We start from the raw sequence: 27,000 nt of genomic DNA on the forward strand, positions 1-27,000 counted from the left end.
AAAGGATTTTACACTCTTGAGGAGTCTTGATGCTCAAATCAAACCGTGCATTCTTTCAAAGGCGTGAAGTCTGTCTAATCGATGCTCTTCTTTCCGCTCCACCCAATTTCCGAAACCCCCTCAAAACGCCATTCATACAACCAAAAGCAATGTTTCCCGTCCCAAACGAACGAGCTTTGAAGCCCTCCAACTACCCAAAGACGTCGACGAAGCGAATATTCGGGTCCAAGGTGCTTGTCCTCTCCAAGTCTCCCCAAGCGAATCATTGTCCGTTCGACCGCCTCCCTATGCCCCATTCAAAAGATACCAAAACTCCGTTCGTTGACGCCAGTCCAAATTGCTCTGTACACAAGCGAATGAGCTTCCAACCCAATGCCAGCAAAGCGAAGTCGTTGAAGTCCAAGGTGCGAGGTTCGCGTTCAAGCTTTCTCCAGCAAATCATCGTCCATCCATACCCTCTGCCAAGGTAATGTGTGATGAATTTCTTCCGAGTTGCTCTTTTGACCACCCAGGACTTCAAGCCCTGGAAGCTCCAAAGCAGCATTTTTTGACGGTTCCCAGGCTACTCTTCACTCGCATCACTGTCGATTTGCCCACAAATTTCGCAGACCAGCTCATCGTCGTAAAATATCCAGCCGGCTTGCCAGACATTGTACCTTGAATGCCACTCGATAGCTCGGCGCGCATTCTCCCTCTCGACTGTCATTTTAAGGGGGTCCTCCTTCAGTTCGCTTACGGCAGCCCTCAACTTTCGGGTTTGACACTCGAAAACACAGCGCGCATTCTCCCTCTCGACTGTCGTTTCAAGGGCAGTCTCTTCCAGATCGCTTACAGCAGCCCTCAACTTTTCGGTTTGATCCTCGAAGACCTTATCGAGCAGCTTGAGCATGTTGATACCGTGGCCATATGGTCGGGGGTTGACCTTGTTGCAGTTGGGGCAGAACTTCGTGTGCCGTTCCGAGGCTTCGAGCTGAAATTTGTTCACTTTTGTACGTAATCGGACGTCTGCGGCCAGATCGTGGTTGTCAAGAAGCACCCACATGGCACAGGCGTGAAAGTCTCGCGTGCCGAAAAAGCTCAGGTACGAGGTTACGATAGTGATGAAATCCCAGCTGAAAGCATAGCCAGTGCACCTGCTCAGGGCCTGTCTCACAATTTCTTTGCCCTCGTCAGTCATCTGCCCGGGTCGGTCCTGCCAGTCTGTGAGGATCTCGTGATCCGTCTGGGGGTAAGGTGCCTGAGATGCGGCATCATTGACTAGAGCTAGGCTATCGTTGACGGCAGGAGCCTCTCGGGCAGCATAGTTGTCTTGGTCCATATCGAAGGGTAGACTCATAGTTCAGGGTGAGACTTTCCGTCTTGAGACCTGGATATTCCGAAAGGTGTTCGACCTGTTCGCTGTCGACTAGAAGGCTGTGGATAGCGTGATCTCAGTTGCGCAGGTGCGAGTAATCGGCGGTGCAGTCGTGGAATACGATTGCGAAAAAGAGGATATAATCCGAGGAATGCTGGTGAGAGAAAGCGCCGGAGGGGGAGACGTGAAGCAGGATCTCAGGCGTGATCTGATGAAGCTTGCAGTAGAGGCTTTTGAAGGCGATTTGGAGAAGAGAGGCGCGCAGGCGAGTTGCCAAAGAAGACGCAGAAGAGAGGTGCAACAACGCTTGTCGAAGGCGAGCTGAGAGGAGTGATGTTGTAGCAAGTTGTGGAAGAGAGATGCGGAGGCGAGTCGCAGAAGATTCGCAGTGACGTGGTGTGTTGCGGAAGAGAGGTGCAGAAGAGGGGAAGAGAGAAGTAGGATGGCAGTATTACACACTCGCCTTCCAAAAGGCGCAGTGCTAACCCAAACGAGAAGGCCACGGGCAATCAATAGGAGAAGGCATGGGAAGTATGGTAGTCACGAATAAGTGAACAGGCAAATCATGTTCCTCAGGGTCCTCTTTGATGGAGGATATGTCGAATGCGCTCAATGCTCACAGCTTCGCTTCCTGTCTTCCATTCAACCGGAAATAGCGGTGGATCACGACGTCGTGGACTTATTTGAAGTGATTCATGAAGTTGCTTTAATTTTCTGGATTCAGTAAGCCATGTCCACCCTGTTTAAGCAATCGTCTTAGATTCCATCATCAACCAGACAGAGCCTCTCAAATCCGAGCGATACGCCATATCTCTTCAAGCAAAGAAGCGCCCATTACTCCCTCAACTTTCGGCTCCATTAGCCCAGCAGCACAGACAACCTCTTCACAATCTCTCGCAGTATTTAGCTCAGACAGCCCTGCACGATTGCATGCACAATCAACGACGCTGATCACAGCCATGACTGCGCAAGTGCGTCTCCACCTCAAAGGCCGTCATGAAAGCGAGATTGCAGCCGCAAACCTGGTAGTCGAGCTCATGGGGTGCAAAGGAGCGGCCATGAGCGCAGTGGCCCAGCCAGCCGTGGAACGAGACGCTGGGCTTCATCTCGCCGTAGCAGCGGCCGCACTTGATGATGTGGTGGCGCTGGTAGTTTGCAGCGGCGGCGGCGGCAGCAGCGGCGGCATTAGCGGCTGCGGCTGCAGAGGCGGCGGTTGGGATGAAGTGAGGCGTAGATGCGGCGGGGGCGTAGTGAGAGGAAGACGCGGTTGGGTCGTATTGAGCAGAGGATGCAGCTGGGGTGAAGTGAGAAGATGCGACGGAGGCGTAGAGGGGAGCAGCCGATGTGGTGATGGGCTGACCGATGGGGCCGATGGACTGCAAATGCTGCTGCTGCTGCTGCTGCTGCTGCGTCTGAGGGTACATTTGCTGCTGGTGTTGAAGAAGAGGGTGGGCGTGCGGAGTGCGCGTCGTCGTGGACGGCTCGAAAACGCGAGCAGCTGGATTGGTGTGGTTCAGCGCGAGGGCTTCGAGCTTCGAGACGAGGTCTTCGCGTCCAGAGCCTCCGAAAGGGCCTGTTTGGATGTGAGTGATGATTTTCAGAGCGCACATTGAGAGCATGTACGGATTTGCGCTGGCTGCACAGACGCCATCTGGCGGCCGTTGTTCTGCTGGTTGGGAGTGTGAGAAGACATGATGACCGCTTGGATTGCGCTTGAGAAAAATCGGGTTTGTGTCGGAGAAGTGGAGAGGATGGGAGGCGAGAATGCAGGTCTGTTGAAGATGGTCAGAGAGGAGAGGGAGGTCGGCGAGAAGTGATGTGCTGGAGGTGGTGCCTGATATAGTTCCATCAAGATGTCACAGGTCGCGACTTGTTCACGGCGTGAGTCTGGCTTGAAGAAGTTATTCTGTCATTTGTAAATGCGCATTGCCTGATGAATTGTTGGTGAGTGGCGTCACCCAATTTCTGTTGGGGATGGTTCTGTATTATACATGACCAGGGCCACAGCCGCGGGTCTGACTCCTCCTCCTCCTCCTCCTCCTCCTCCTCCAAAACGACGGCGGCCTCGATGAACGTGGCGTCTAGCGGCGTCGAGGTGAGCAGACAAGTCCCAAAGCGCGGATTTTGCTCACCGGAAAGAAGAGCCTTGGTCGCCGCCTTGTCAGCAGCTTCCAGCCTCCCTAGATCAAATCTGGGGACTGGGGCCTAGGTATGGAGCCACATGTGCCTATTGTGACGGATTTATAAAGAAGCCCAACTTCTGACTCTTGTCAGGACCATCTTCTCCTTTGAAAATGATTCAACAGTGAAACACAGGTGAATTACCGCGATACTCCTTTCACCGACGTACTCAGCAAAGACGTATATTGCTACAGGCTCGCATCTAAGGGCAGTAACCCACTTCAAACGACGAATCTACGCAACGGGCGAAGGGGGTATATAGAATGCGCTCGACTATTCGTACAACGGGCAGAGACAAGGTGATACAGTAGACAGCGGCAGCATTCAACCGCGATGGTTGCGGCGGAAGAGACGCTGGAGACGGCTGCTGCCGCCGCTGCTGGACCTGGATCCGTTTCCATTTCCGTGACCGTTGCTCTGGGCCGCGGCCCTGGCCGTCTTGTCGGCAATCCACACATCTTCAAGACTACACACTAGTTAGCACCGTCACGCTATGTGCTGAGCGAGCGCAACTTACGGCATGACGAGACTGGGGTTGACATATTCCTGACCGCGCTCCTGCACCTCATCGACAGTTGGGCCTTGGTCGTGCCTGTGCCCGAAGAAGTGGTGAAGGCTGTGGTCTGTCCGCTCCGCTCGCCGCAAGCTCTTCAGCGCGATGAACTTCATCAGCGGTCGGTACGAGTTGGAGTAAATGTGCCAGAACCACAGCGTGGCAATGACGAGTGGCGCCAGAAAGACCGAACGCCAAAAGGCCCGCTTGAGCGCAAGCTGCCCGGCCATGGTCAGTTGGAACAGAATCAATCCAATGATGACGCGATCGCAAATCATCAGCCATCCGCGTCCCGTCGAGTGCTGCCGGTGGTCCATGGCGTAGAGCAGTTGGTACTTGTGCACAAAGTGCCCAATCATAAAGTAAAGAAGACCAGCCAGGAGGACCATCCAGGACGAGCGCAGCACACTGTACACTGTGCAAATGATGAAGATGAGGATCGTGTTGGGCAGGAAGAAGCCGTAGCTAAAGACGGGCGGTTGGACCAGTTCAGCGTAGTCTGGGAAAATTAGACAAGTACAATCAAAGCCATACTACGAAGCTTACCGCGTGGAGTTTTGGCCCCAATCAATCCAAGAGGATACAGAACCACAGCGCCAAACTCTAGCAGACGGAATGGGAACAGGCCGACTCCCTGAAGAATGACAAAGTTGGTGTAAAAGTTGAGCAGCGACTGCAGAGCTGTGGCCAAGGCGTGCGTGATCTTGGTCGCATCCTTTAGTTGCTCACCAATGTTCTTGAGGACTTCATAGAATCCCGAGGCGGTTCCCAAAATCGTAAAGATAATAAAGAAGTTGAAGAAGACGAAGAAGAAGTTCTTGGAGATGACCGACAGCTCCACGTCGCCCTGCCCGATCATTCCTTGCTTGTTCGACAACCAGTCGTACAGATAGGGAACCAGGACGTTCAAGAGCGAAACAATGAGGGTCGGCAGTTGCGTGGAGACGATGGATCGAAGGGTATCGTGATTCTCAATAGCCTTTGCGAGCCCAGGAAGTACCTTGCCAATGGATTCGATGCTCAAAGCACCGGCGACGGGTACCAGCAGAGACGTCCAAACCACGGTCAGGATTGTGATTAGAATAGTAATCGACCAGGCACGAATCATTCTTTCGCGGCGGGGCATATACGTGTTGGGCCAAACAACGTCGTCCGGAGCGGGGCTCGTGTTCGCCAAAAGCTGCAAAGGAGATGGGTCCAGGACGGCCTGAACAGCCATTTGACAACTGGCAACGCTGTCCATGGTGACAAAGGCAAGAGGTCTCGGTTCAAACTCCCTCCTACGCATCTCCTTGATCTGGTCGTCCAGACGACGCAGCTTCTCCTCATAAAAGTCGATGGCATCCACGTTGCGGTACCACACCTTGAAGCGTCCGTACCAAATCTTGACCGAGGGTCTGCTTCTGGAATACGGCGATGACATGCGGCGTCTGTGGCCTCCCAAGAGCTGGCTACTTTCGCTGTCAGCGTGGTTTTCAACGACGGGGCCCGGAGGAGCGGGTTGGGAGACGGGTAGAGATTCGAGACTGCGCTCCACTCGCCGATGACCCAAATGCACCGTCCAGGCCTCCTCCAACTTGCGAAGCGTGAACAGCCTCTTTTCAATCAGGTCATCCAGCGGCTTCCAGTTTCGGCAAAGAGTCACACTCTCGACGTCTCCAATCTCTAGTTCTTCGACAAACTCTTTGATCTTGTGCTCAGACCGCAGCTCGGGAGGTATGCCGGATAGACGAATGGTCCGGTCGGTGATGGTCGCCTGGCTTCCCAGATACTCTTGGCGGATTTCAATGATTCTCCTGGTTTCGGAAACAATCATGTAGAGGGCCAGCCCAGTGAAGAGATATGCAAAGACCAGGTACATCCACAGATAGTCTGTTGACGCTTCCAAGTACAAGTAATAGTCCTCGACAATCCATTGCTGACCGAGGCTGATGTTGGCCGGCGCGTACCGCTTCCGCAGTTCAAAGTCGTCCGTGTCGTCTATTGTAGTGTTGTTCTTCAACTTTCCCTTGCTCGTGTCGGGAAATCGGTCGTGTACAGGTTTGATGACGACGAGCGAGAAGAAGAGGGTTATGGTCAGGAACTTGATGGCCATTTTGAAAAAGGCGAGAAACTACAGTAGTCGCACGCGTCAGAAGGCATCCACATCAGAAGCCAAACTACTCACGACATAGGCATCCAGACCAGCAGACGCGAGGACCTGCTGGTCGGTGATCTTCCAGAGAGCGGGTATCCATCCAAAGAGGGTCTTGGGAAGTTCGGGGAGAGCGGTGTCCTCGTCGTTATGCTTCTTGCGGGCAGCGTACAAGCCCTCCCATCTTGGACGAAGAATCTGCAATAGTCAGCGGTGTCAACGGCTTCCACGGAGCGATGAGGCCGTGACTCACGCAAAAGGCGATGAAGGCGGAGGCTCCGAGAGCGACGGATAGGACGATCTGGATGGAGATGTCGCGGGGGCGTTTGGTACCGACAAGGTCGTTCCAGTCAGAGGTATCATTCCAGGCACTGAAGCCGTCGTCCATGGTTGCGAGGATATGGCTGCATGGAGTTGCAGAATTGTGTTGGGCGCATGATGGGCCTGTTTACTAGTGGAGGCAGCCTCCGCTGTGTGGGACGGCGCCCGCGATGCTGTTCGACCATGATCTCACCGCTCATGCCGACTGACTCGCGTCCACGTTCCCGGCTCCCGTCGAGCAGCCAATTCCGGCCGACGAACCGTTGTTCTGCGAATAAAAAAATAAAAAAAAATAGAAGATAAAGTAATCACTCTCAGGCTATCATCCTGCAGGAACAAAAGAGCCACACATTTTTCTTGGCCTTCTGAATCCTCAAGGCTTACTTTTGCCTGGCCGGGCTGCGACAGTCTCATCTACCAGACGTTTTTCAGTGTTACTGACTCTGCCTGCCAAAGGCGAATCGTTCCCAGTTGCTCCGCAACCGCCGGACGCCTTCCTCGAGAGGCCATTCCTTAATGCCGCAAACCCTGCGGACCACGTCTTCCAAGTAACCGTCCATATCCTCTCCAGCAATGTGGAGGTCGCTCTCGACAAGCACTCGATCATCTGGCACTACTTTAATGGACTGAGACGTGGTAGACGCTGCTCGGTCCGAGTAATTGATGGCTGTAGAGAACGAGACATAGACATCTGCCGGCACCGAGGCTTCAAAATACTGCGAAAGCGATGATGGGTGGCCAGAATACGAATGAAGGCAGATGCGAGGAGGGAAGGGCTTGGGAGAGTCGTCTTGATCATCGGCTGCTTCTTCAGCAGAGATGCCTCGTCTCCTTCTCTCCCGCTTGCTCATCGGTTTCCGCTCGTGGCCCTTCCAGGTTGCTCTCAACGTTTCAAAAAGCACTCCGTGAGCCTGTACACCGTGAACAGAAACGGCCCGGCGCAGTTGCCCGGCCAGGTTGAGCTGCGCTGTCAAAATGCACTTTTGATGCTCCAAGGAGACGCAGTGCCGCGACAGACGTCGCCCTTCTCGTCCACCTGGAGTCAGGGAGCTGTCGCGGGTTTCATGATGCTCGGGGAGCGGCGCATGAGGAATTCTAAAGGACTTGTCCAAGCCAATCTCGCCCACCAGCGCCAGAGGGAAGCGCTCGAGATAGTGTCTTGTCTGCGCCAGAAATGCGGAAAAGGGGATTGGGTCGGGCAGACTCATGATGAAGCTGCGGTCATCGGGTGCAGGAGAGAGGACTTGCTTGTAGTGCGAGACTTTGGCGTCGTCGTCCAGAGTTTGCTTGCCACCGTGCTTGGCCTCATCGAACATTTGATAGGCAAACCACGGGTGCCAGCCAAAGCAGGGGACGATGCGCTCTTTGCATTCCCACGCGTCTACGCGGTTCGACTTGATGCCGAGGTCGTCGGCGACATTGGCGACGAGCTGCTGGTCCTGTGCTCTAGTGGCCATGACGGTCAGGGCCCTAGCCTTCATGGAGGGGATGGCGGCAATGGACGACATGGTGTCGGTGGGGTGACAATGAGCGTCAAAGACGCCAATGTGCCACGGGAAGGATGCTGTCATGTTTGACGTGCAGAAGAAGAAGTTTGACAACGAGCCGCGGTGGAGTGAGAGTGGAGTGTGGAGATGGCATCGTCAGTGCGGGAGCCTCAGGATCACATGCCGAGCGCGCCGCGCTCCATGGCGGCCTGTAGTCGCCCGCTGTCTCTCTTCCTTTCTACTTTCCCCACCCCAAACCCTCCTCTCGCTCTCTTGTGCTACCTCTTCTAAAGAATATGTCGAGTCCATCGCTGCCTCTGCTCCAGGCCGCACCGACGCCATGTTCAACCCGCTCTACCTCCTCGGTCCGCCCATCTTGATCCTCCTCTCGCTGCCTCTGGTCGCCCTGGCCATTGTCACCACCACCCTCGCCTTCGTCACCCTTTTCTTCCGCGTCTCCATAGTCTACTTCGAGCTAGGAGTCGCCCTCTTCCACACCTGGCTCTTCAACGATACATCCTTCCACAATCCTCCCAAACCAAGAGTCGCCGCATCCTCCGGCTACTCCAGTCCCCAGCGCTATCACCGCAGCCGTCGAAGCAGCGCCGCCAGTCTAGGCCTCTCCCAGGACCTCACCGCCCCTCGCCAACCTCCGACCAAGAGCGAAAGTTTTGCCTCTCTGTTCAGCACTGCCGGCCCAAACCGAGACTTTGAAGGCGTCGGAGGATGGCGGATGCCTGGCGATGGTCAAGAGGAGGCCTTGTGGATTGGAATAAACTCCAGGCTGGAACTGCCCGCCGTCAAGCCCGAACGACAGAGAAAACACCATCGCTCTCTAACCGGAGGAAGCCAGAAATTTTCATGGAGCCCCGACGCCATTCGCATGTCGCCAGTACAAAGCCGCGCACGCACCCCCAACGCCAACGAGGGTTCTGGTAGCCCCGACGAGTACTTTACGTTGCAAGCATACAAGCGACTGGGCGGTTCCGTTGAGACTCTGGGCAGCAGCCGCATCGATGAAAGACGTAAAAGCTCAGGAGCCTCGAGTACGTGTTCGACCAGCAGTTCAGGTCGAACTCCGCGCACAAGCGCTAGGAGCGCTCTACACGTTTGAGATTCGGGAAAACCCCACCCTCCCCACAATGCCCAGCATTTTATTCCTGGGCGCACATACAAAATTTTTGCTTTGGTTTGTGAACATTTTCCATTGGCGGCGCGTCTTTTACTCTTTGAACATTTTTTTGGCCGGCGTTGAACGACATTCATTCCAATGTAGCATTAAGAATGAGCGTCTTTGCCGCATGACATCCGCCAAAGAACATTGGGCTTCCGTTTTCGATTCGAACGACAGTGTGCATTGATTGACAAAGGGAGGCCGGGCAATTTCGAGCGCTTTGGATACTGACAAAGGACCTTGTACTATAAGAGTATGCAGGGTCCAATCAACTGACAAGCCACTTGCGACTCGACTCGAACTCGAACACGCTCCCAGCCCTCCGAGCATACATGATCTCGCGGGCCATGCGACTTGGGGAAAAATGAAATCTCCCAGCAAATTGCCTCTTTGGTTTAACCACATTTCATTTGAGGAATTGCGCGACTCGGGGTACATTGACACGACTTCAGATTTTGTTGGTGACACCCTACGATGTCCTGTCCATCCGATATTTGCATTCGAGAGATGGTTGAACATGGATCCGGCGGTTTACCAATCGATGCACAGTGCTTTGCGTCTGGCTAGTCAGATGCTCACAGCGCCCACTTTTTTGCCCTTCTGGTATGGTCTTAAACACAACAGGCGATTGATCCGCAACCAGTTGCTCAGTAGTACCTACGGCCGCCTGGGAGAGCGATTCGACCCACCAATGGGGCCCCTAAATGACATGCAAAAGATGGATGTATTGAGGGACTTGGATTACCTCGGCCAAATACACACTTGGGGATTTGCGAGACTCGAATATGCCGACGCCACGACTCACATAATGGACTGGCAAGGACTTCTGCACTCTCCCGATACTCATGGCTCGCACACGGAACTCAGCGATGAGTATACCCGAATTCTACAGCAGACTGTCGTTGGCCATCTTCCTGGCGAGATGAAAGCACCCTCGTCCCCGCCAACGCACGCCTCGTATTTGCGCACGTCATTCCACTTCGCCAAAACACTCGTGCATGAGTTGTGTCACGCGTTCAACTGGGCTGTCGTCAGTTATAACCCCACCTCTCCCCGGCCAGAAGTCAGCATCAAGATCGAGCCGTTCTTTATGGATCAAGTGCGGTGCGAGCTGGGCCGAGCATGGGAGAGTTTCGTCTTTGGCGGGTACATTGATGGCATTGGCGACGGTCTGCACATGCACTATGGCATGTTTGTGTCCAAATGGCCCCACTGCCACAGCGACGAAGGCCAAGAGCGGGCGCCGAGCAGGAGAGCGTATAGGTCGCAGTATGCCATTCCCATGGCATTCATCCAGGACGTGTGGACATGGCAGTTCTGGAGCCGGGTAGAAATGTTCGGTGGCGGGGAATGCTGGCCGATCAAATCGCATGGCGGGCAATTTCTTGGACTCCGCAAGCCGACGACGACGACGTTTGACGACGACACGGAGTGGGCCGAGTTTTTCAGCGACACAAGCAGCATAGCGTCGGAGTATCAAGGACGAAACAAGCTGAGGGCAGAGTTTGTCCGTCGAAGGATGCAGAAACGTTGGAAAAAGGCAGTTGGCCATGGAAGCACCTGCGGATCCGACAGCAGTGAGGGTCGAGGCCATGACGGCAATGGGGTAGTCCGGATCCGCGGAGCGGATTAGAGGGGGAGTGTGGCAAGAAACAGCTTGACAAACGCAAAAGGAGGACTGGACGATGATGATGATGCGCCACGGCTGAGGCGTTACCAAGGACGCGCGTTGGTACCACGGGATCACCTCTCGACGACCCCAAAACGCAACCATCATCCTTTGTCATCATCTGTGTATCCGTCAGTGGCGACGAGGCCATGGCGCTGCGCCCTGACGCTGTTTCATTCTTCTCGTTGGCCGTTCGAGGCTGCCTGTAATCCTCGGCAACGCATCCACCTCTTTGATGGTCCTGCGCCACGTCCCATAGGACTGAGAATCCACCAGCCAAGTCAGGAACACCATCGTACCCGCATCCTCCTTGGAGTAACTCTCCGCCTCCACGTTGCCCCGGCATGCCTAGCTGAGGTGAGTCCGACGCTCTGCTTACCGTCAGGCCATGACGTAGCACTGTAGGTATAAGAGTCGACACCGACGGCTGCCTTGCCAGTTTCCTTCTTCATCCATTCGCTCCTCGACAAGACCACAAAAGGTGAGTCCTACCACAGCATTCAGCTCCATCATCGAACGACCACCAGCTGAGACCGCCACAGCCTCCTCAACTTCTTCGACACTCCGACTCTTCAGTCCCACCAAAACACCATCAACATGCGTTTCACTCCCGTCATCATTGCTGGCTTCGGCGCCTTCGCCGCTGCTCAGAACACCACGGCCGTCAGCTCCATCTCCAGCTCGCTTGCCTCGGACGCCAGCTCCATCAGCTCGTCCCTCTCGAGCGTCTTCGCCTCGGCCTCGTCGAACGCATCTTCGATCCTGGCCTCTGCCACCTCTGACCAGGCCTCGGTCAGTAGCCAGCTCAGCAGCTTGTCCTCCGTTGGTGCCACTGCCACCGGTGCCGACGCTTCCAGCATTTCTTCCGAGATCTCATCCATCACCCGCAGCGCCTCTTCGCAGGCTGCCTCGGCCAGCTCTGCTGCCAGGTCGGCCACCGAGTCTGCCGCTCGTGCCACCAACACCAACGCCGCAAACGGCATCGTTCCTGCCATGGGCGGTGTCCTTGGCGCCGGTCTCCTGGCCCTTGGTCTCTTGTAAAGGGATGATGATCCGCTGTACCACTCTGTCAATTCGCTCCTGATTTTGGTCCTGATTTCTGCTTTTTCATCATCATATACCGTGGGCCTACCACTCTAGCGCCTCCTCCAACTGGCTAGCAGAATGCACTAATAGTACCAACACCTCATGTATTTTACATCAATCAATCCCCTAACCGCCGATTCGGAGTCGAATCATCATCATCATCATCATCATCTAGAAAGAATACAAATGACGTTACGCTAAGCGTGACATAGTTTGACACTTTTGCACATCCCTTCGTGTCCCTGCTTTTTTCCATTTTTTCATTTTTCGATGCCGACTAGACTCAAGGGTTGATGATCTGACATGCGTCCTTCGCAGCCACCACCAGCGCATGGCGGGCTAGGCCGCATGCGGAGACTGCCACTGACGCCGCAGACCCAAGCACAACACAAAGCTGCAGGTTTAGCCCCCAATAGCTGCTTACCAGACAAAAGATCGACAGAGCGCGCGCAATAGTTGGGTAACCAGCTTAGCTGTGCGTCCGCCCAAGGCATAGGCAGTCAGAGCCATCCCATTCGCACCGCAGCGTCCCCGCACTTTGAACAAGAGCAGTTCCAGAAGCTCGAGCTGGGAGCACATGACGACGTCTGGCTCGACCAACCATTGTGGGCAGGGTCGTTGTCGCTTTCCCTGGCCACCATGATGCGTGGTTAGCGAGCTCTGAATGAAACGATGCCAAGCGCAAAGGGTCTGGTCTGTCTGATTTGAGCGTCATGTCAGGCTAAGACTGCAAGACTGCAAACGACCACGGCAGGTGGCGGCCACACACATCATGGCTGGGCGGCGGCGCACCGCGCATTGATGTCATTGGAAAAGCAAACAGATGGAGGCGACGGGAGTCAGGAGAGTGACACAAGGAATGCGGAGATGGTCTCGCGTGGCGAGTGCGGCTCTGTCGCTATTGTTGGAGAAGGGAGAGACACCCGACTGCTCCTTTGTCTTTGTCGCGACTTTCTATTGAGAGGGTACAGCCATGTCTTCCTCGAAGTCGCGCTGTCTTCGAGATAATGGCAGATGTGCAAGACAACTCCTGCAGCATCTGTCTCTGAAGCATGGCAATTCCAAAGACGACGTCGAGTAAATAGCCCTTTCGTCGTGCTCTTCTCCTTCATCCGCCACATAGGTACACTCGTTTCCTCATTGCAAAGGATAGACTGACTGCTCTGCTTTCTACCTACGTTCGGTCCGCACGCGCTGCTGGACCAGCCCTTCGCTTCACCAAGACCCTTTTGCTCTCTCCTGTATAGCACCTTCAGAGTCCCTCACTAAACGACAACGACCCTTCTGTCAAACTCGAAACGCTCCTTCAACGTAAAACCAAAGAGAAACGATAAGTTCCTCTAGCGAAACTCGCACACGTCACTCATGTCACCAATCCCACTCCCACTCCCACTCCCCATCCCCGTTGCACTGCCATTTCCGCAGCAGCAAACGGCGTCCCCACAGCCCAACGAAGCCGACATCGAGCCGGCCTCCGCCGCATCCGGGCTCGGCTCTTCGCCAGCCGCCAAAGGCGACGACGGCGCCGTCAAAGCGGGCCTCATCGCCGTCGGCATCGTGCTGCTGCTCGCGCTGTTCCTCTACCTGTTTTGCACCGTCGACCCGCCCGCGGCATGGGTGCGCCGCCTAACCCGACGCAGTGCTCAAGAGGATGATGCGGCGGCGAAAGACATCAATAACAACAACAACAACAACAAAAGTCGAGGGCGCAGTCGTGGCGCCCGCCTCGCTAGTCTGGCGTCTTCGCCGCTTCCGCTCCCCACGACGCCGCCTTTGCCGCCGCCCGAACACGGCATTCGGCTCACCAATGGCTATTCGATTCGGAGTGAGGAGCGCGTCGGCGGCAATGTTGATGGCGGTCACAAGAAGCTGGCGGCGGCGGCGGCGGGCGGCGTGGGAAACAATAGCAACAGCCATCACGCTTTCCAGTTTGGCTTTGATTCTTCTTCTTCTCCTCCTCCGTCTAGAAGTGCGACGCCGCAGAATGACTTTGCGGTGAGTGGACGAGAGGGTTTGAGAGGCGCCTCTGCCCCACCGCCGCCGCCGCCGCCGCCACGCGCAAAGGCTGGCGCGGGCCAGTTTAGTTTAATGGCCGCGCCCAGCGCAGCAGGCCGCAAGGCGCCGACGCCGGCGCAGGTGTAGCCATCGCAACCCAGCCCTTGGAGAGCCCTCGGCCCGCTGTGCTGGAAACGATGTTCCGGCTGCTGCGCTTGCTGGATCAGGGCGGGGGAAAAGCGAAGCTGACGACCGGCGCCCCCAATACGCAGCGCCGCTTCTCGCAGAGCGCCGTCGGGCCGGTGCCGGAATGGGATGGGGAAGGACGCCGGAAAAGGTGGCTGGGATTTGGACGTGGAGGTGAAGGATTGATGAGAGTGATGTCCGGCCTAACACTTTTTGGTAGGAGGATTGCAGGGTCTTGGCGACGGATGGGGGGTTGTAATATTCTGCAGCCTGGCTGGCTCGCACATAGACTTCTTTTTGGCGGACTTGTAAGATGGAAACGGCAAATGGAAACTGTGAGGGGCTTGGACGGCTGGCGTCTAAAAATGTTTGCATTGAAACCGAAAGGAGGCCAACTTATTGCTGGTCTTCAAGGGCCATGCGTCAAAGAGGCGTAAGCAGGAAGAGTTAACCACTTTAGACTGATGTATGACATTTTGAAAGGCCTGGGACTGTTGCATGACTTCGTTGGGGAATTTTGCGGTAAACGACTGAGAATCAAATTGGTCTTCTGCTCTCATCAAAAAACTTGCAAAGAAAACGTATTCCATCATCTTGGCAAAGGCCGCGGCTTACGCCCGTACGCGTGTGCGGAGAAGCCCAACACCCATGTATTAAAACGCTAAGAATGCACTTGGCTGGCTCTAAAAACTAGGCAGACGGTGTAGTCGAAGGAAATCTCTCGTCTGGCGTCAACGTAGCCGAGCGGTCGCTGTCTTCGCCAAGGCTTATGCTGTTGGACAGCCGCGAAACAGCGTCGCCAGCTGCTGATGAAGGGGTTGTTGGTCTAGAGCCTCCAGTATTCGCGGGGGTCAGTCTCGATGGCTTGGATATTGAGCCCGGGGTTTTTCTTTTGCGTCGGTCGATTTTGCCGTCGACTGTGCTGTTGCTCCACCGTCTCGAGTCAAAGCTGTTCCGGTCGTCCAGCTCCAGCGTTGGTGTTGTGCTGCGCGATGACGAGTGAGAGTTGGACCTGTCCCTCGTTTTGTCCTTGAGGATGCTGGGGCGCCTCTTCTTGTCCCTAGGCACCTCAAGTCTTGATGAAGAAGTTAAATAAGAATGTTGATGATGTGACTTTTCTGCGTCTGCACCGCCTTTGCCCAGACCTAGTCCACGTCTCCACCCTCGCCAGCCCGTCCACCATAGCCAACCCCCTTCTTGTTTGGCAATATCAATGTGTTTTTGCCTGACGCGACTGCGTAAATGGGCGCGGCGCTCATTCTCCTTCTCCCAGTACTCTGTTCGATACATTTCCCAGTTTTGCCGAAAGTCGGCGGAGAATGGCTTTGGCAAGAGCAAAAGCTTGATGTAATCTCCTCCTGGAGCAACGTCCTCCTCCAAAAGTTCGCGTTCATGCAGGCCACTCTTGTTCCTCAAATGTGTCCTCCGTTCGGCCACGGGATAGTCAATGTACTGGTAGCTTGTGCCGGGATCGGGGAAAAGCAACTGGTACGGACTCAGGAAGTTTAGGTAGCTAAATAGCTCTTTCCACCATGGGCCCCTGATGAGGACAATCTTGCAGTTCATGCTGCGAAGGCCTCTGTTGGCAACGCCAATCCAGCGCCGCGGCCAGCGAACTCCGCGGTCCCACTGACCTGTGCCCCAGAACAGTATCCCCATGACGACTCCGGAAATGAATGCCAGCTTCTCTCCCATGTCAACGACCCAGTAGACGCTGCCTCCCACACCGCCGTCCTCACGAGGGCGCAGGAACATGGCATAGCCAAAATAGGCAATCCACAGGACAAGAACGGCCAGGACAAAACTGTTTTGACGACGGCGGGCGCGGAGAGTCAGATACTGTGAGCGCATCGAGGCTTCGAGGATCAAGAGGTTGAGGTATATCTGCGGCGGAGAGGAAGGGAGGAGAGAGGTTGGGTCTTGGGGGCGAGCGGCGGGTTCATCTTGTGGACGGGCGGCTTGGGCGACTTGGGGCGCGGTGACGGAGGGCGGCGGGGCGCCTTTGACGATCTGGTCGAGCTTCGACTCGGACATTTGTCGTCGTGGCCACAGATTGCTATCGATTCATGATGGGGCGAATGTGGCGTTGGTGTTGGATGGCAGGCCGAGCGGACTGTTGACGTTCAGGTCAGATCCAGGCGGGTCGGGTCACACCTGAAGGCGGCGGACGACGATCCTCGGACGTGGAGCTAACATCACTAAGGTATCTCTGTCCATTCCTCAACCCTTCATTGTTGCCTGATCCTACATCTTCGACTACAAAATCCATGTGGCAGGCTTCTTCTCAAGTCCGCCCTACAGTACATCGCCGTTTTGACTACCCGCGCTCCACGATTCCCCGTTCCTCACTTCGCAAGGCCGCCACCTCCGCGAGCCCGTAGCCCCGCCGACTACCCAACCATGGCCTCCAACGACGAAGAACACCGCTCCAGGACCCAGCAGAGCCCCTTGGCTTCGCAGCGAGAGCAGCAGACTGGGACCGTCCCGCCACAAGGTCCAAATGGCCGAGGCTTCAACGGCTACTTTCCTCTTGGCTACAAGGAGGGTTTCTCCCAATGGGTAAGGCGTCCCCGTCAAATCGCAACGCGCAACCAGCTAACAACATCCAGTGGGCTGGTTTATCGCCTGCAGTCACCGAAAACAAAGTCCTGTCCTTCATTCCCTATCTCCAAAAGCCGCCGACGCACACCCAGACTGGCTCTGCGCCCCCTTCCACCTCGCCTTCCTCCATGAACGTCTCCCAGGATCCCGCCGATGTCGCCGAACCTGTGACGTCAAACTCAGTGACAGACCCGTATGGCCCAAGACGGTGGAACTCAACCATGGTTGAGCTCACGGGGAAAGACCGGGCTCTCAATGAGTTTTCTGTTGAGCGCGTCGGCGAGGACGTGGAGAACAACCTTGTCATGCTTCATGGCTACGGAGCCGGTCTCGGATTCTTTTACAAAAACTACGAAGGGCTCAGCCGGGCACAGGGCTGGAAGTTGTATGCGCTTGACTGGCTGGGAATGGGGCGCAGCGGCCGTCCCCCGTTCAAGCTGAGTGGCAAAGACCGACAGTCTCAAATCACCGAGGCCGAGAACTGGTTCATCGACGCTCTCGAGGAATGGCGCATCAAGCGAAATATCGAGAGATTTACTGTTCTCGGCCACAGCTTGGGCGGGTACATGGCAGTTGCATACGCTCTCAAGTACCCAGGGCGCGTGAACAAGTTAATCCTGGCCAGCCCTGTCGGTATCCCCGAAGACCCCTATGCTGTCAACGCGGACATGCCCGAGCCGGGCGACTCCTCATTGGCGAACGAATTCACGCAGTCGCAGAACGCGACTGCTGAAGGCACCAACCCAGACATATCTGAGGCTTCCAAGCAGGGCAGAGTGGAAAAGTCAGATTCAGCGCCAAATGGCAAGCCCCCGCGGCGACAGCTTCCAAAATGGTTGGCCTACCTATGGGATGCAAACATTAGCCCATTTTCTCTCATCCGCTGGTCTGGACCACTCGGACCACGACTTGTCTCGGGCTGGACTTCCCGACGCTTTGCGCATCTTCCATCTGAAGAGTCGCAAGCTTTGCACGACTATTCTTATTCTCTCTTCCGTCAAAGAGGTAGTGGCGAGTATGCCCTGGCGTACATCCTTGCTCCTGGCGCCTTTGCCCGCAGCCCCTTGATCCGACGTATCCATGGTGTTGGAAGACAATATCTCGGTGTTCATTCTGGACCCATCCCTGATGAGCAGGGAGACCAAGGAAAGCCAAGGGAGAATGGCCTTCCCGTCGTCTTCATGTACGGTGAAAACGACTGGATGGATATCAAGGGCGGCTTTGCCGCAGAACAAAAACTCAAGGAAGAAAAAGCAAAGGCCCTACGAGGCAAAAGCGAAGAGGAAAAGAGGCGAGATAATGGCGACGCCAAGGTTTTGGTCATCCGAAAGGCTGGCCACCACGTTTATCTCGACGGCGCAGAGCAGTTCAACGAAGTCATGTTAGAGGAGATGAAAGACGTAGAAAGACGGGAGAAGCCAAGGAAAGAAGCCAAATAATGTTGCTATGCTTCATGTTTGAGGCGTTTGGAGATGGCGTTGGCACACGGATACCTAGTTCACTGGCTCAAGATGTACTTGCATATAACACTCTAGACTCTTAGCTCGGAAGCAATGTAAAGACGACACAATATTCTCTCGAACCCATTTGGCCGCCCGGCAAAACAATGACAGATGAGGTTGACATAAAGATGGATCCCGGGTATTCGGCATGCACATCCCGGCCAGACCCCGGTCACCGACCCAGCAAGCCGACGACGATAACTTCAATGTGGGGTATTAGTGCATGCTCCTTGATCAATCGCAGGACTAATAAACTCCATCAACAACGCTTGTATTCCCGTCTAATCTGATCAGTCTTGGAATATCAAGAGCTTCGCCGTCGAGTTTGTGCTAACGAAGCCCTCTATTTCCGACTTCTTCGCCATTTCAAAATGTACACGACTTCGGTGGCTTTTTTCGAGGCGATATGGGACGCCGGAGTCAGGTACTGCTTTGTCAATCTAGGGAGCGACCATCCGAGCATCATTGAAGCAATGGTTGCAGGTCAGAGGAAAACGGATGGTCGATTTCCCAAAATTATTACCTGTCCAAACGAGGTACGATTCTTGTTCTGAAAATCAACCCTTTGCTAACTTTCCAAGATGGTAGCGCTTTCACTTGCAGATGGATATGCCCGGTACCCCTGGTTCCATGAAATATCCTACGCCTGCAAATGCTGACACCAGACAGGCTCACCAACAAACCTCAATGCGTCGTCGTGCACGTCGATGTCGGCACGCAAGCCCTGGCTGCTGCCGTGCACAACGCGTCTGCCGGACGTGCACCAGTCTTGGTCTTTGCGGGCGTCACGCCCGTCACGCAAGAGGGTGAAATGAGGGGGAGCAAGAGTGAGTACATCCATTGGTGCCAGGACGCGCACGATCAGATGTCCATCGTCTCGCAGTACTGCCGGTATGCGGCGGAGATCAAGGCGGGGCAGAATGTCAAGGTCAGTGAATGAAGCGGTGTCCTCTGCAGTCATTGGTGTGCTAGGAAAAGTAATAATTGCTTCTGGGATAGCAACTGGTCAACCGTGCGCTAAGCTTTGCGACTTCCGACCCCAAGGGCCCCGTCTACCTTTGTGGTGCAAGGGAAGTCATGGAAGCAGAAATCGAGCCGTATGCACTCAACCAAGGCTTTTGGAATCCGGTCGAGCCCAGCGCTCTGCCTCCTGGAGGAGTCAAGACCATCGCCGAAGCGCTTGTAAATGCTTCAGAGCCCCTCGTCATCACTGGCTATTCTGGCCGCAACCACGGGGCAGTAGGCGAGCTGGTGAAGCTAGCCGACAAGATCAAGGGCCTGAGAGTCCTGGATACGGGAGGAAGTGACATGTGCTTTCCGGCAACGTAAGTCGCTCGACTCGCCCTCAGCCTTGGGACGACGCTCACGCTGGCAGGCATCCGGCATGGCTGGGCATGCGGTTCGGCAACGACGAGAGCATAAGGACCGCCGACGTAGTTCTGGTCCTCGACTGCGACGTCCCGTGGATTCCAACGCAGTGCAAGCCAAAAGAGGGCGCAAAAATCTACCACGTCGACTCGGACCCCCTGAAAAAGCAGGTCCGTCTGTTCTACATCGACGCGCTGGCGCGGTACAAGGCAGACTCGCAGGTAGCGCTCGAACAGCTGAACGGGTACATCAACGTACCAGAACTCAGCGAAAAACTAAAGTCCAGCACCTTTGACGAGCGCTGGGCCGCGCTCCAAGAAGGGCACAGGAAGAAGCTGGCTGCCATTTCGCAGCTGGCAAGGCCAAACGACGACGGCACGTTTGCTGCGTCGTACCTGATCAAAGCCGTGCGGAAAGCGTGTCCCAAAGACACCATCTGGGTCATCGAAGCCGTCACCAACACGCCATTCGTCGCCGATCAAATCCAGCCCGACGAGCCCGGCAGCTGGATCAATTGCGGCGGCGCTGGGCTAGGCTGGTCAGGAGGAGGCGTAAGCATCTCTCCTTTCTCCCTCTTCCCCTCTTCCCCACCAACCCCTGAAAACCACCCACTAACACCACTCACCCATCCCACAGGCCCTCGGCATCAAACTCGCAACCAACGACTCCGCCACCCCCAAATTCGTCTGCCAAATCGTCGGCGACGGCACCTACCTCTTCTCAGTCCCCAGCAGCGTCTACTGGATCTCGCAGCGCTACAACATCCCCATCCTGACCGTCGTGCTCAACAACAACGGCTGGAACGCGCCGCGCCGCAGCCTGCTGCTCGTGCACCCGGACGGCGAGGGCAGCAGGGTGGACAATCGCGAGATCAATATCAGTTTTGCGCCTAGCCCGGACTACGCGGGGATCGCGAGGGCGGCCAGTGGTGGCCGCGTTTGGGCGGGCTCGGCGGGGACGGTGGAGCAGTTGGAGCTGAGGTTGAAGGAGGCGGTTGAGAGTGTTTTGAGCGGCACGACGGCGGTGTTGGATGCGCATCTGGATGGGTCCGAGGGGAAGCATTGTGCGGAAGCTGCGTGATGGAGGGAAAGTGGTTGGATTCTTTGAATTACGAATTCGAGCTGTCTACTGACAAAGTTCAAATTGGCTTTTGAAGGAGCAAAGGACAGCCGTCTGAGTGGTTCGGTCTGCTACCGCGTACTGCACCCCTGCTCTTCAAAGGATTGCTGATATTTTGGTAGATGTACTCCAACATCTCTCTTCTTCGGAAGAGTACCAGCCTCCTTTGTCTTTTCTCTACGTGAGAGACAAAGCAGTACTCGATTATTCCAAGTGGCGTTGCACTTGCAGTCCACCCTTGTGAATGGTCGGTTTGAACGAAGAAAAAAAGTGAATTCTAGGTCATTCCTGTTGTCAAATCAGAATACGCGCTGCTTTGAGGTCCCTCCGAAGCTGTTAGGCATCATGTTCATGGGCAGAACCCAATCTAATATCAACAGAATGTTCGAGATGTCTTTCAGTTAGTCGCCCCATGTCAGTACTTCAAAAGTCGTGCTCACTCGCAGGTTCCCCTTCGTCTTGCTTCACCCTACTTGACATCAAGTTAATCATCAACTCACCATTTCACAGAGATTTAAGAAAAGAAATTAGCATGATCCTTTGGAAGCGATTACTATACCATTACCATTACCGTCTATTCCGGCTTGCGCCTCTTGTCTTGCCATCTATCCCAAAAAGGAAATCCAAGCGGAAACTTTTCTCTATCCTCCGTTCTATACCTTTATCCAAGAGTTCATTACGTTGTACATTTTTCGTCTTTGATTCGTGTCAGTCTCAGAGAGGAGTGTGATTGCGTAACGAAACGTTTGTTCATTCCTTCTTCTTCGATGCGTCGTCGACTCCGGCACGGGTCCCCCAAGCGATGTCCCAGCAGGTGAGCAGAGCCCAGGCCTTGATTACACTGTGGCTGTAACCAAACAGGATGACACCGGGAGCGTAAACGAGGTCGCGAGGGTTGCGCCAGTAATGTGAGGAGGGGCGGACGAACTTGGCTGCGAGCACCCAGGAAGTGAGGACGATATAAGGGTATTTTGTGAAGAAGGCGAAGGCTTGTGCGAAACTGGCGTCAGTCAAAGCCCTGTTGAGCAGGAAGAAGAGAAGCGGATCGGTGATGAGCGAGTAGTTAAAGAAAGACGTGAACAGTACCGAGTACGTCAGCCATGGGTATGTCCTCCAGAGGCCGTCCCTGAAGATCATCTTCGGGTTGTCGCGAGCGCTCGTGCGAGCCCAACGAAGGCACTGTCCCCAGAAGCGCCATGCACCACCCTTGACACCGAGGATTGTCTCAATCTGAGCCTCGGGGCACTTCTGGTGAGCGATTTCCCATCCCTTCTGGTAGATCCATCGCGTAACGAACTTGTCGTCACCAGCGTTCAGAGGTCCAATCGTTCCCCAGAAGATGTACTCATTCGTGTACGCGTGGAGAAACTCGGGGTCTTCGAAGATACAAGATCTGATAGCGCAGGTACGTCCAGAGACACACGACATGCCTCGGTCAATGGCCCAGGTTGCGGCAAGGTCGAAGTTGGTGCGCTCGAGGCGGAAGACACCCAGAAGATTGCAGAATCCAGCCCAGCTGACGGGACCATCTTCGCGACGGACACGCTTGCACGTGCTGACGATTCCAATCTTGGGCTTTTCAAAGGGAGCGATGGTATACTCGACCTGAGTTTCGGGCCAGAAGACAGTATCGTCGCAAGACATGTAGACCTTTTGTTGGAAGTGTTCCTTGGCGTAGAGTACAGCCGCTTGAATCTGCTCCCTCTTGCTGGGCTTGTCGATTGAGATGACAACAATTCTGGTCTTATTTTCCGTGTTGAGTTGATCACTGAGAGCCCAGGCGGCATCGACGTGGGTTTTTCCAACCGTCGAGATCAGGATTTGGGCCGGGGCATTAGCGATGACGCGCTCGAGGCATTCCTTGAAAGTGTCTGCCGTCGGCTCGACCGTCGGGATGATGACCGTAACGTCCTTGTTTTTGTACGTGGGGTTTTCCGCAGGCAAGATTGGCTTCAGCCGAAAGTAGGCGATGGTGTTGACAATCGTGCGAACGTAGCGAAAGACGAAGAGGGCGACGAAAGAGGATGCCCAGAAGTGGGCGGCGAACGAGTTGGTCAGAACACTCCAGAAAAAAAGAAGGAGGTGAAACAAGAAGATGAGGGGCACCGGACGTGTCCAGGCGTCAAGAAAAGTGCTGATCAAGGCTGCGTTGGTGGTGTCGTGGTTCTCGTTTTCGGTTTTTTGGCCAGCAACGGCCACAAAGAGGGCGACGGCCCAAACGACCGAAAGGCAAAACGTGCGGTGACTCGACATATTTGCGATTGAATTGCACAAGCAATTGTTGAAGGCAGATGTGCTCAGTAAACTCCAGGTTCCTGTCCAGATCTGTCAGTCTCGATGTCAAGCGCGCATCACAAGACTTGAAAGCAGAGGGGGAGAAGCATACAATGGCGAACAATGGTAACAATCCTCTTAACGATCAGTCGGGGGAGACAAAGAGCATTGTCAAAGCGAGTGGTGACAATGCGGTTGTGGAGGTGGATGTTGTTGAGGAGAGAAAGAGAGGAGGCGTGGACGGTGGTGGTGTGCATTGTCAAGACACCAGCAGACGTGGGCGCAGAGCAGACGCATTTCTGGCGTGTTGACGGTAGGTTGGCGTATGAGGGACGCGCTGCGACGGGTTTTGAGTGTTAAATCTGGGTGTGTGCCCTCAGCCCACCCTGGGCGAGATGCGTGGTGGAGCCACCAGCACGCCTTCCTCTTCTGGCCCTGCTCTTCATGATAGACCAAACAACCCCAGAACAGTCTTGAAAGATGTCGTCGTCGGAGCCGTGGGCTTACTTGTGGGCTGACTTGTCTGTCTTTCGTCACTGTCTCCTGCGACTCGGATGCACTTCACTGTATGCGCAGTGCCTCTGGTGCTTGGAGACCTGCGCTTCAACCCGTTCCAGTAGATCCAGTGGTGCTAACGAAGATGCCTCATGCACGAGGACTTGGGCGTACACTTGAAGTCCTGGACACGTTGCCTGGAAACTCCTGGGAATGAGGGCCTGGCTGCCTGCTTTGTCAAAGACTGACGATATAGATTTATATATAAGGTAATAACGTATGGCTGGCGCGGCAACTTTTGAGACGGCTGCAAGCGCTTAAAAGCACATTCATATTGCCGTAACTACCACGCCGCAAGACTGTGTGCCCTGTTTGCTTACTGACAACGATTGGGTTGGAGACAAACACAGCAGAGAATACTGTGAGGTGTCCGGGAAGCACTATACTGTTCGCATTGCAAGAGAAGCTGAGGTGGAGAGTGACAAAGGTGCAAGTTCAAAGCAGCAAAGAAATCTCCAACAGCGCCAACAGCCACAAAACCAATGATAGCAAGCAAGACAGCCTCGCGACACAAAGAACGCATACCCACGATACGCCGCCTTCTTTACGGTTCCATGATTCCCAGAGGCTCTTTGGATGGATTGCCTTCATTACACCTGGAATTGTGAGGACGAAATTGGTCGTGGAATTCCGGAGTTTCCAGCATCAACGGCCTTCGCCAACACTTCGTAAGTAGACCATCAGTCGTAACATCACCAAAATGATCTTCTAGATAGCCATTGATGCAGAAATCGGCGGCTCTCCTCGTCGAGAGCGAACACAAACCACTCGTTGCTCTTGTGTTCGCTCATTTTTCAGGCGAGATCCAAAACCATGCACAGAAATCAGAAATAAGGGGTACAGATCTGGAATACCGATTTCTACCATCTGCATTTCAAGAGAGAAGGGAGGATATCGAAAAATGAGCAGACACCCAACAATGGGACGATAACGACGGAGCCTGCGAAAAAGACCACAGAAAACCGCCTGCGACGCAGCGAAGGAAGGACGGAATCAAGATGTACCCTACCTACCTCAACATCTACCCCGACCTCTCCACACCAAAACCATGCTCTGCGGCCACCCCTTCTCCTGTGCCATTTTCTCATTCCCTATTTTCCTTCCCCCCTCTCCCCTTCCACCCCCTCACAATCCCCCAAACCACCACCCCTTGAAACAAAATCAGGCGCCCCACCCCTCGCCTTCTTCACCAACGACCAACTACCCAAACGCGTTAGGCGCCGCCACAGCCGGTCGCACAGGGGACACCCCTGTCAGCGGCGCCGATGACAATGAATTGCAGCGGTGCTGGCACAACCAGCTAATTAATTGAATACCGTATGTACCAATCGTTGACAATATTGTTGGACTCGCGCGTTTTTTTTTTTTTTTTTTTTTTTTTTCTACAGCGAAGACAGGGAAAGGATTGGTTGATTATCTAGTCACGGTGGTGGTGGTAGTGGTGGTGGTGATGGTGGTAGTGCAGTAGGCAGGCAGGTAAGGGGAGGAGAGACACAGAAAAAGAACATGTGATGGGAAAGGAGAAGCGCCCGTCCACAAAAACGGCGTCAGCGACTCTCGTCCGGGACGCGGGCGTGCGAAAGTGCGTGCGGCTCTCGTTTTCCTGGAGTGGTTGGACGTCGGATGGATCGATCAGCGCGGGGGTGGGGAAGAAAAGGGAGAGAAAAGACTTTCATTTCACTTCTCGGGTCCCTGTTCTTGATTTTGAAATTTGTTGGTTGGCGGGCGGGGGGCACTGGTGGTGCGATTGGTGGTTGCGATTGGATGGTTTGATTGATGGGATGGGTGCGAGAGGTGTTTCTCCGCGCGCTTTTGTGGTCGGTCGGGGCTGTTTGGATTATGGGTGGGTGGTTTGGTGGTGTGGTGGGAGCGGTTGTGGTTGTTGTGATGGAGGCCGAGAGGAGTGCATTTAGTAGGGAAAATGTCATGCTTTTGCGCGCTGCTAGTAATTTGTTCAACAGCAGCATTGGCCCCCAAAGATGGATACTTACTTGCTGGCCTTCTGTAGGAGCCTAACCTCGAGATTGCAAAAGCCGAAGACCACGAACAGAAAAAAGGGACAAGTATAGCACATGCCAAAAAAGAAAAAGAAAAAGAAAAATCAAAAAAATCCGGACAATGCTGAAGCTCCGCAGATACTGTGAAGAGAAAATGATAACAGTATGAACTCTCCCTCATTAGACTTGCAAATGCAAAAAGTTGCCATACCAGGATGATAGACAGGCAAGCACATCATTCACCTGCCTGCCTGCCTGCCTGCACCGTGCTCCGCTCCGTCCACCACCCACCCACGTGGTGGCCGCTCCATGACATGAATCCCATCGTCCCATCCCACGTGGTAACAGGGCGGACCGCCGTCTGACAAGACCGACCGGGCGATCGGGCGGGCCATGCGACGCGGCGCCGGTGACAGGGCCTGCGCGCGACTCGTCATGTCAGGCCAGAGTGGAGATTGTCAAGAGGGCAGATAGTTTCCACGGGCGCGGGGGGGAGGGAAGGAGGAAGGTCGATGCAAGAAAGATGATGGCGGCGGCGGCGTTGTTTAAGGCGCTGCGAGCAGGGGTGATTCCTGTAAAATGTGCCCTTGGGTGAGCAAGGTAGGAGATGGCGATGAGATGAGAGCGACGACGAGACGAGACGAGAGGATGCGCGGGCGCGTTGGTTGTTGTCATCATTAGTCTGGTCTAGTCAGGGTTGTTGATGCATGTCTGGTGTCTGGGTGGGACTGGAAAACGTCGGGCTGCCGGTAGGAGCAGAAAAGGCACAAGCCCTGCCCTCAGATTGCTTTCATATGGTGACGAAGACGAAAGCATCATGGGCTTCCTGTACGCAGAAAGCGGTTGGTGTCGTGGGTGTTTGTTCGCTCCCAAGTGGCAGGTAACGAAGCAGGTACCCGACGACGGGAAACAGACAGCAGCAAGCACCACAGCACAGCAATGACAACCAAAAGCTTGGTCCGGGTCCCCCGCCTTTGATGTTGACGGGCGCTGTCAGTCAGTCAGTCAGTCAGTCAGTCAGTCAGTCAGTCAGTCAGTCAGTCAGTCGGTCAGTCAGTCAGTCGGTCAGTCAGTCGGTCAGCCAGCGCCAAACGCAAACGAGTTTCGTCTGCCTCGTCCTCGTGTCCCCGCCGCTGCCATTCGCTCATTCGCACGCATCAATTACATTTAGGCTTTGGGGCCAAACCGATTGTCCATCCTCTCGGCGGTTGTGGCAGGGGTTGAATCACCAATTCTCCAGGTCCCCGGTGTCTGTGGGTGGTGGTTCCAGTCGCCGGTGGTCAATCCGATGGGGGTTTGGCTGCGGGTTGGCTCTGCGTCGCGCCGTGCCGCCGCGCCGTGCTCTCTCCCTCGCTGTTGCGCTTGCTGCGCTGCTGCCCAGCTCTCTCGGACAAGTGTCCGCGTTCTGTATGCCATATGGGGCTTTGTAACATGCGGATGGCGG

At 54.9% G+C, this 27,000-nt stretch overlaps 13 protein-coding genes across 13 annotated transcripts; 6 read left to right on the forward strand and 7 right to left on the reverse strand.

Moving 5' to 3' along the window:
- Window positions 1–562: 562 nt before the first annotated feature.
- On the reverse strand, window positions 563–1,336 carry IWZ02DRAFT_434563 (uncharacterized protein; the record flags this gene model as incomplete). Its single annotated transcript, XM_066766373.1, has 1 exon — window positions 563–1,336. One exon carries the CDS (start codon window positions 1,334–1,336, stop codon window positions 563–565), a length of 774 nt encoding a protein of 257 aa, XP_066621195.1.
- A 956-nt stretch (window positions 1,337–2,292) lies between these two features.
- IWZ02DRAFT_491975 (uncharacterized protein) lies at window positions 2,293–3,047 on the reverse strand (the record flags this gene model as incomplete). Its single annotated transcript, XM_066769804.1, has 2 exons — window positions 2,293–2,927; window positions 2,978–3,047. 2 exons carry the CDS (start codon window positions 3,045–3,047, stop codon window positions 2,293–2,295), a joined length of 705 nt encoding a protein of 234 aa, XP_066621196.1.
- A 1,001-nt stretch (window positions 3,048–4,048) lies between these two features.
- On the reverse strand, window positions 4,049–6,610 carry IWZ02DRAFT_381044 (uncharacterized protein; the record flags this gene model as incomplete). Its single annotated transcript, XM_066765143.1, has 4 exons — window positions 4,049–4,587; window positions 4,635–6,201; window positions 6,256–6,420; window positions 6,476–6,610. The coding sequence occupies 4 exons, from the start codon at window positions 6,608–6,610 to the stop codon at window positions 4,049–4,051; spliced, it is 2,406 nt and encodes an 801-aa protein (XP_066621197.1).
- Window positions 6,611–6,729: 119 nt separating this feature from the next.
- On the reverse strand, window positions 6,730–8,177 carry IWZ02DRAFT_312462 (cut9 interacting protein-like protein Scn1). The gene has a single exon (XM_066764084.1). It carries the CDS (start codon window positions 8,112–8,114, stop codon window positions 6,978–6,980), a length of 1,137 nt encoding a protein of 378 aa, XP_066621198.1. The 5' UTR covers window positions 8,115–8,177; the 3' UTR covers window positions 6,730–6,977.
- A 22-nt stretch (window positions 8,178–8,199) lies between these two features.
- Window positions 8,200–9,475, forward strand: IWZ02DRAFT_312512 (uncharacterized protein). Its single transcript, XM_066764085.1, has 2 exons — window positions 8,200–9,219; window positions 9,457–9,475. Exon 1 carries the CDS (start codon window positions 8,371–8,373, stop codon window positions 9,142–9,144), a length of 774 nt encoding a protein of 257 aa, XP_066621199.1. The 5' UTR covers window positions 8,200–8,370; the 3' UTR covers window positions 9,145–9,219; window positions 9,457–9,475.
- Window positions 9,476–9,568: 93 nt separating this feature from the next.
- On the forward strand, window positions 9,569–10,837 carry IWZ02DRAFT_434568 (uncharacterized protein; the record flags this gene model as incomplete). The annotated part of the gene is made up of 1 exon (XM_066766374.1): window positions 9,569–10,837. The coding sequence occupies one exon, from the start codon at window positions 9,569–9,571 to the stop codon at window positions 10,835–10,837; it is 1,269 nt and encodes a 422-aa protein (XP_066621200.1).
- Window positions 10,838–11,082: 245 nt separating this feature from the next.
- On the forward strand, window positions 11,083–12,147 carry IWZ02DRAFT_312524 (uncharacterized protein). The gene is made up of 3 exons (XM_066764087.1): window positions 11,083–11,230; window positions 11,313–11,354; window positions 11,416–12,147. Exon 3 carries the CDS (start codon window positions 11,471–11,473, stop codon window positions 11,912–11,914), a length of 444 nt encoding a protein of 147 aa, XP_066621201.1. The 5' UTR covers window positions 11,083–11,230; window positions 11,313–11,354; window positions 11,416–11,470; the 3' UTR covers window positions 11,915–12,147.
- A 1,177-nt stretch (window positions 12,148–13,324) lies between these two features.
- On the forward strand, window positions 13,325–14,101 carry IWZ02DRAFT_491979 (uncharacterized protein; the record flags this gene model as incomplete). Its single annotated transcript, XM_066769805.1, has 1 exon — window positions 13,325–14,101. The coding sequence occupies one exon, from the start codon at window positions 13,325–13,327 to the stop codon at window positions 14,099–14,101; it is 777 nt and encodes a 258-aa protein (XP_066621202.1).
- A 729-nt stretch (window positions 14,102–14,830) lies between these two features.
- Window positions 14,831–16,174, reverse strand: IWZ02DRAFT_380922 (Spo7-like protein-domain-containing protein; the record flags this gene model as incomplete). The annotated part of the gene is made up of 1 exon (XM_066765134.1): window positions 14,831–16,174. One exon carries the CDS (start codon window positions 16,172–16,174, stop codon window positions 14,831–14,833), a length of 1,344 nt encoding a protein of 447 aa, XP_066621203.1.
- Window positions 16,175–16,357: 183 nt separating this feature from the next.
- IWZ02DRAFT_312519 (Alpha/Beta hydrolase protein) lies at window positions 16,358–18,207 on the forward strand. The gene is made up of 2 exons (XM_066764086.1): window positions 16,358–16,699; window positions 16,750–18,207. Exons 1-2 carry the CDS (start codon window positions 16,541–16,543, stop codon window positions 18,178–18,180), a joined length of 1,590 nt encoding a protein of 529 aa, XP_066621204.1. The 5' UTR covers window positions 16,358–16,540; the 3' UTR covers window positions 18,181–18,207.
- Window positions 18,208–18,439: 232 nt separating this feature from the next.
- Window positions 18,440–21,095, forward strand: IWZ02DRAFT_404912 (thiamine pyrophosphate enzyme, N-terminal TPP binding domain-containing protein). Its single transcript, XM_066765658.1, has 6 exons — window positions 18,440–18,779; window positions 18,825–18,859; window positions 18,913–19,171; window positions 19,243–19,568; window positions 19,619–20,162; window positions 20,248–21,095. The coding sequence occupies exons 1-6, from the start codon at window positions 18,615–18,617 to the stop codon at window positions 20,689–20,691; spliced, it is 1,773 nt and encodes a 590-aa protein (XP_066621205.1). The 5' UTR covers window positions 18,440–18,614; the 3' UTR covers window positions 20,692–21,095.
- A 385-nt stretch (window positions 21,096–21,480) lies between these two features.
- IWZ02DRAFT_522241 (uncharacterized protein) lies at window positions 21,481–22,983 on the reverse strand (the record flags this gene model as incomplete). The annotated part of the gene is made up of 1 exon (XM_066770827.1): window positions 21,481–22,983. The coding sequence occupies one exon, from the start codon at window positions 22,981–22,983 to the stop codon at window positions 21,481–21,483; it is 1,503 nt and encodes a 500-aa protein (XP_066621206.1).
- A 1,984-nt stretch (window positions 22,984–24,967) lies between these two features.
- Window positions 24,968–25,865, reverse strand: IWZ02DRAFT_312707 (uncharacterized protein). Its single transcript, XM_066764089.1, has 2 exons — window positions 25,551–25,865; window positions 24,968–25,501 (listed from the first exon to the last, which is right to left on the reverse strand). The coding sequence occupies exons 1-2, from the start codon at window positions 25,735–25,737 to the stop codon at window positions 25,107–25,109; spliced, it is 582 nt and encodes a 193-aa protein (XP_066621207.1). The 5' UTR covers window positions 25,738–25,865; the 3' UTR covers window positions 24,968–25,106.
- Between the last annotated feature and the right edge of the window lie 1,135 nt (window positions 25,866–27,000).

Source organism: Phyllosticta citriasiana (assembly GCF_038021145.1).
Source record: "Phyllosticta citriasiana strain CBS 120426 chromosome Unknown IWZ02scaffold_9, whole genome shotgun sequence".
Taxonomy (NCBI): domain Eukaryota; kingdom Fungi; phylum Ascomycota; class Dothideomycetes; order Botryosphaeriales; family Phyllostictaceae; genus Phyllosticta; species Phyllosticta citriasiana.

Coding starts and splice junctions, on each gene's coding strand:
- IWZ02DRAFT_312524 (XM_066764087.1), top strand. CDS start 11,471: ATGCGTTTCACTCCCGTCATCATTGCTGGCTTCGGCGCCTTCGCCGCT.
- IWZ02DRAFT_312512 (XM_066764085.1), top strand. CDS start 8,371: ATGTTCAACCCGCTCTACCTCCTCGGTCCGCCCATCTTGATCCTCCTC.
- IWZ02DRAFT_312462 (XM_066764084.1), bottom strand. CDS start 8,114: ATGACAGCATCCTTCCCGTGGCACATTGGCGTCTTTGACGCTCATTGT.
- IWZ02DRAFT_312519 (XM_066764086.1), top strand. CDS start 16,541: ATGGCCTCCAACGACGAAGAACACCGCTCCAGGACCCAGCAGAGCCCC. Junction 16,700..16,749: donor AGGAGGGTTTCTCCCAATGG/GTAAGGCGTCCC, acceptor AACAACATCCAG/TGGGCTGGTTTATCGCCTGC.
- IWZ02DRAFT_312707 (XM_066764089.1), bottom strand. CDS start 25,737: ATGAGGGAGAGTTCATACTGTTATCATTTTCTCTTCACAGTATCTGCG. Junction 25,502..25,550: donor CTCCTACAGAAGGCCAGCAA/GTAAGTATCCAT, acceptor ACAAATTACTAG/CAGCGCGCAAAAGCATGACA.
- IWZ02DRAFT_404912 (XM_066765658.1), top strand. CDS start 18,615: ATGTACACGACTTCGGTGGCTTTTTTCGAGGCGATATGGGACGCCGGA. Junction 18,860..18,912: donor CTTGCAGATGGATATGCCCG/GTACCCCTGGTT, acceptor GACACCAGACAG/GCTCACCAACAAACCTCAAT. Junction 19,569..19,618: donor GACATGTGCTTTCCGGCAAC/GTAAGTCGCTCG, acceptor TCACGCTGGCAG/GCATCCGGCATGGCTGGGCA.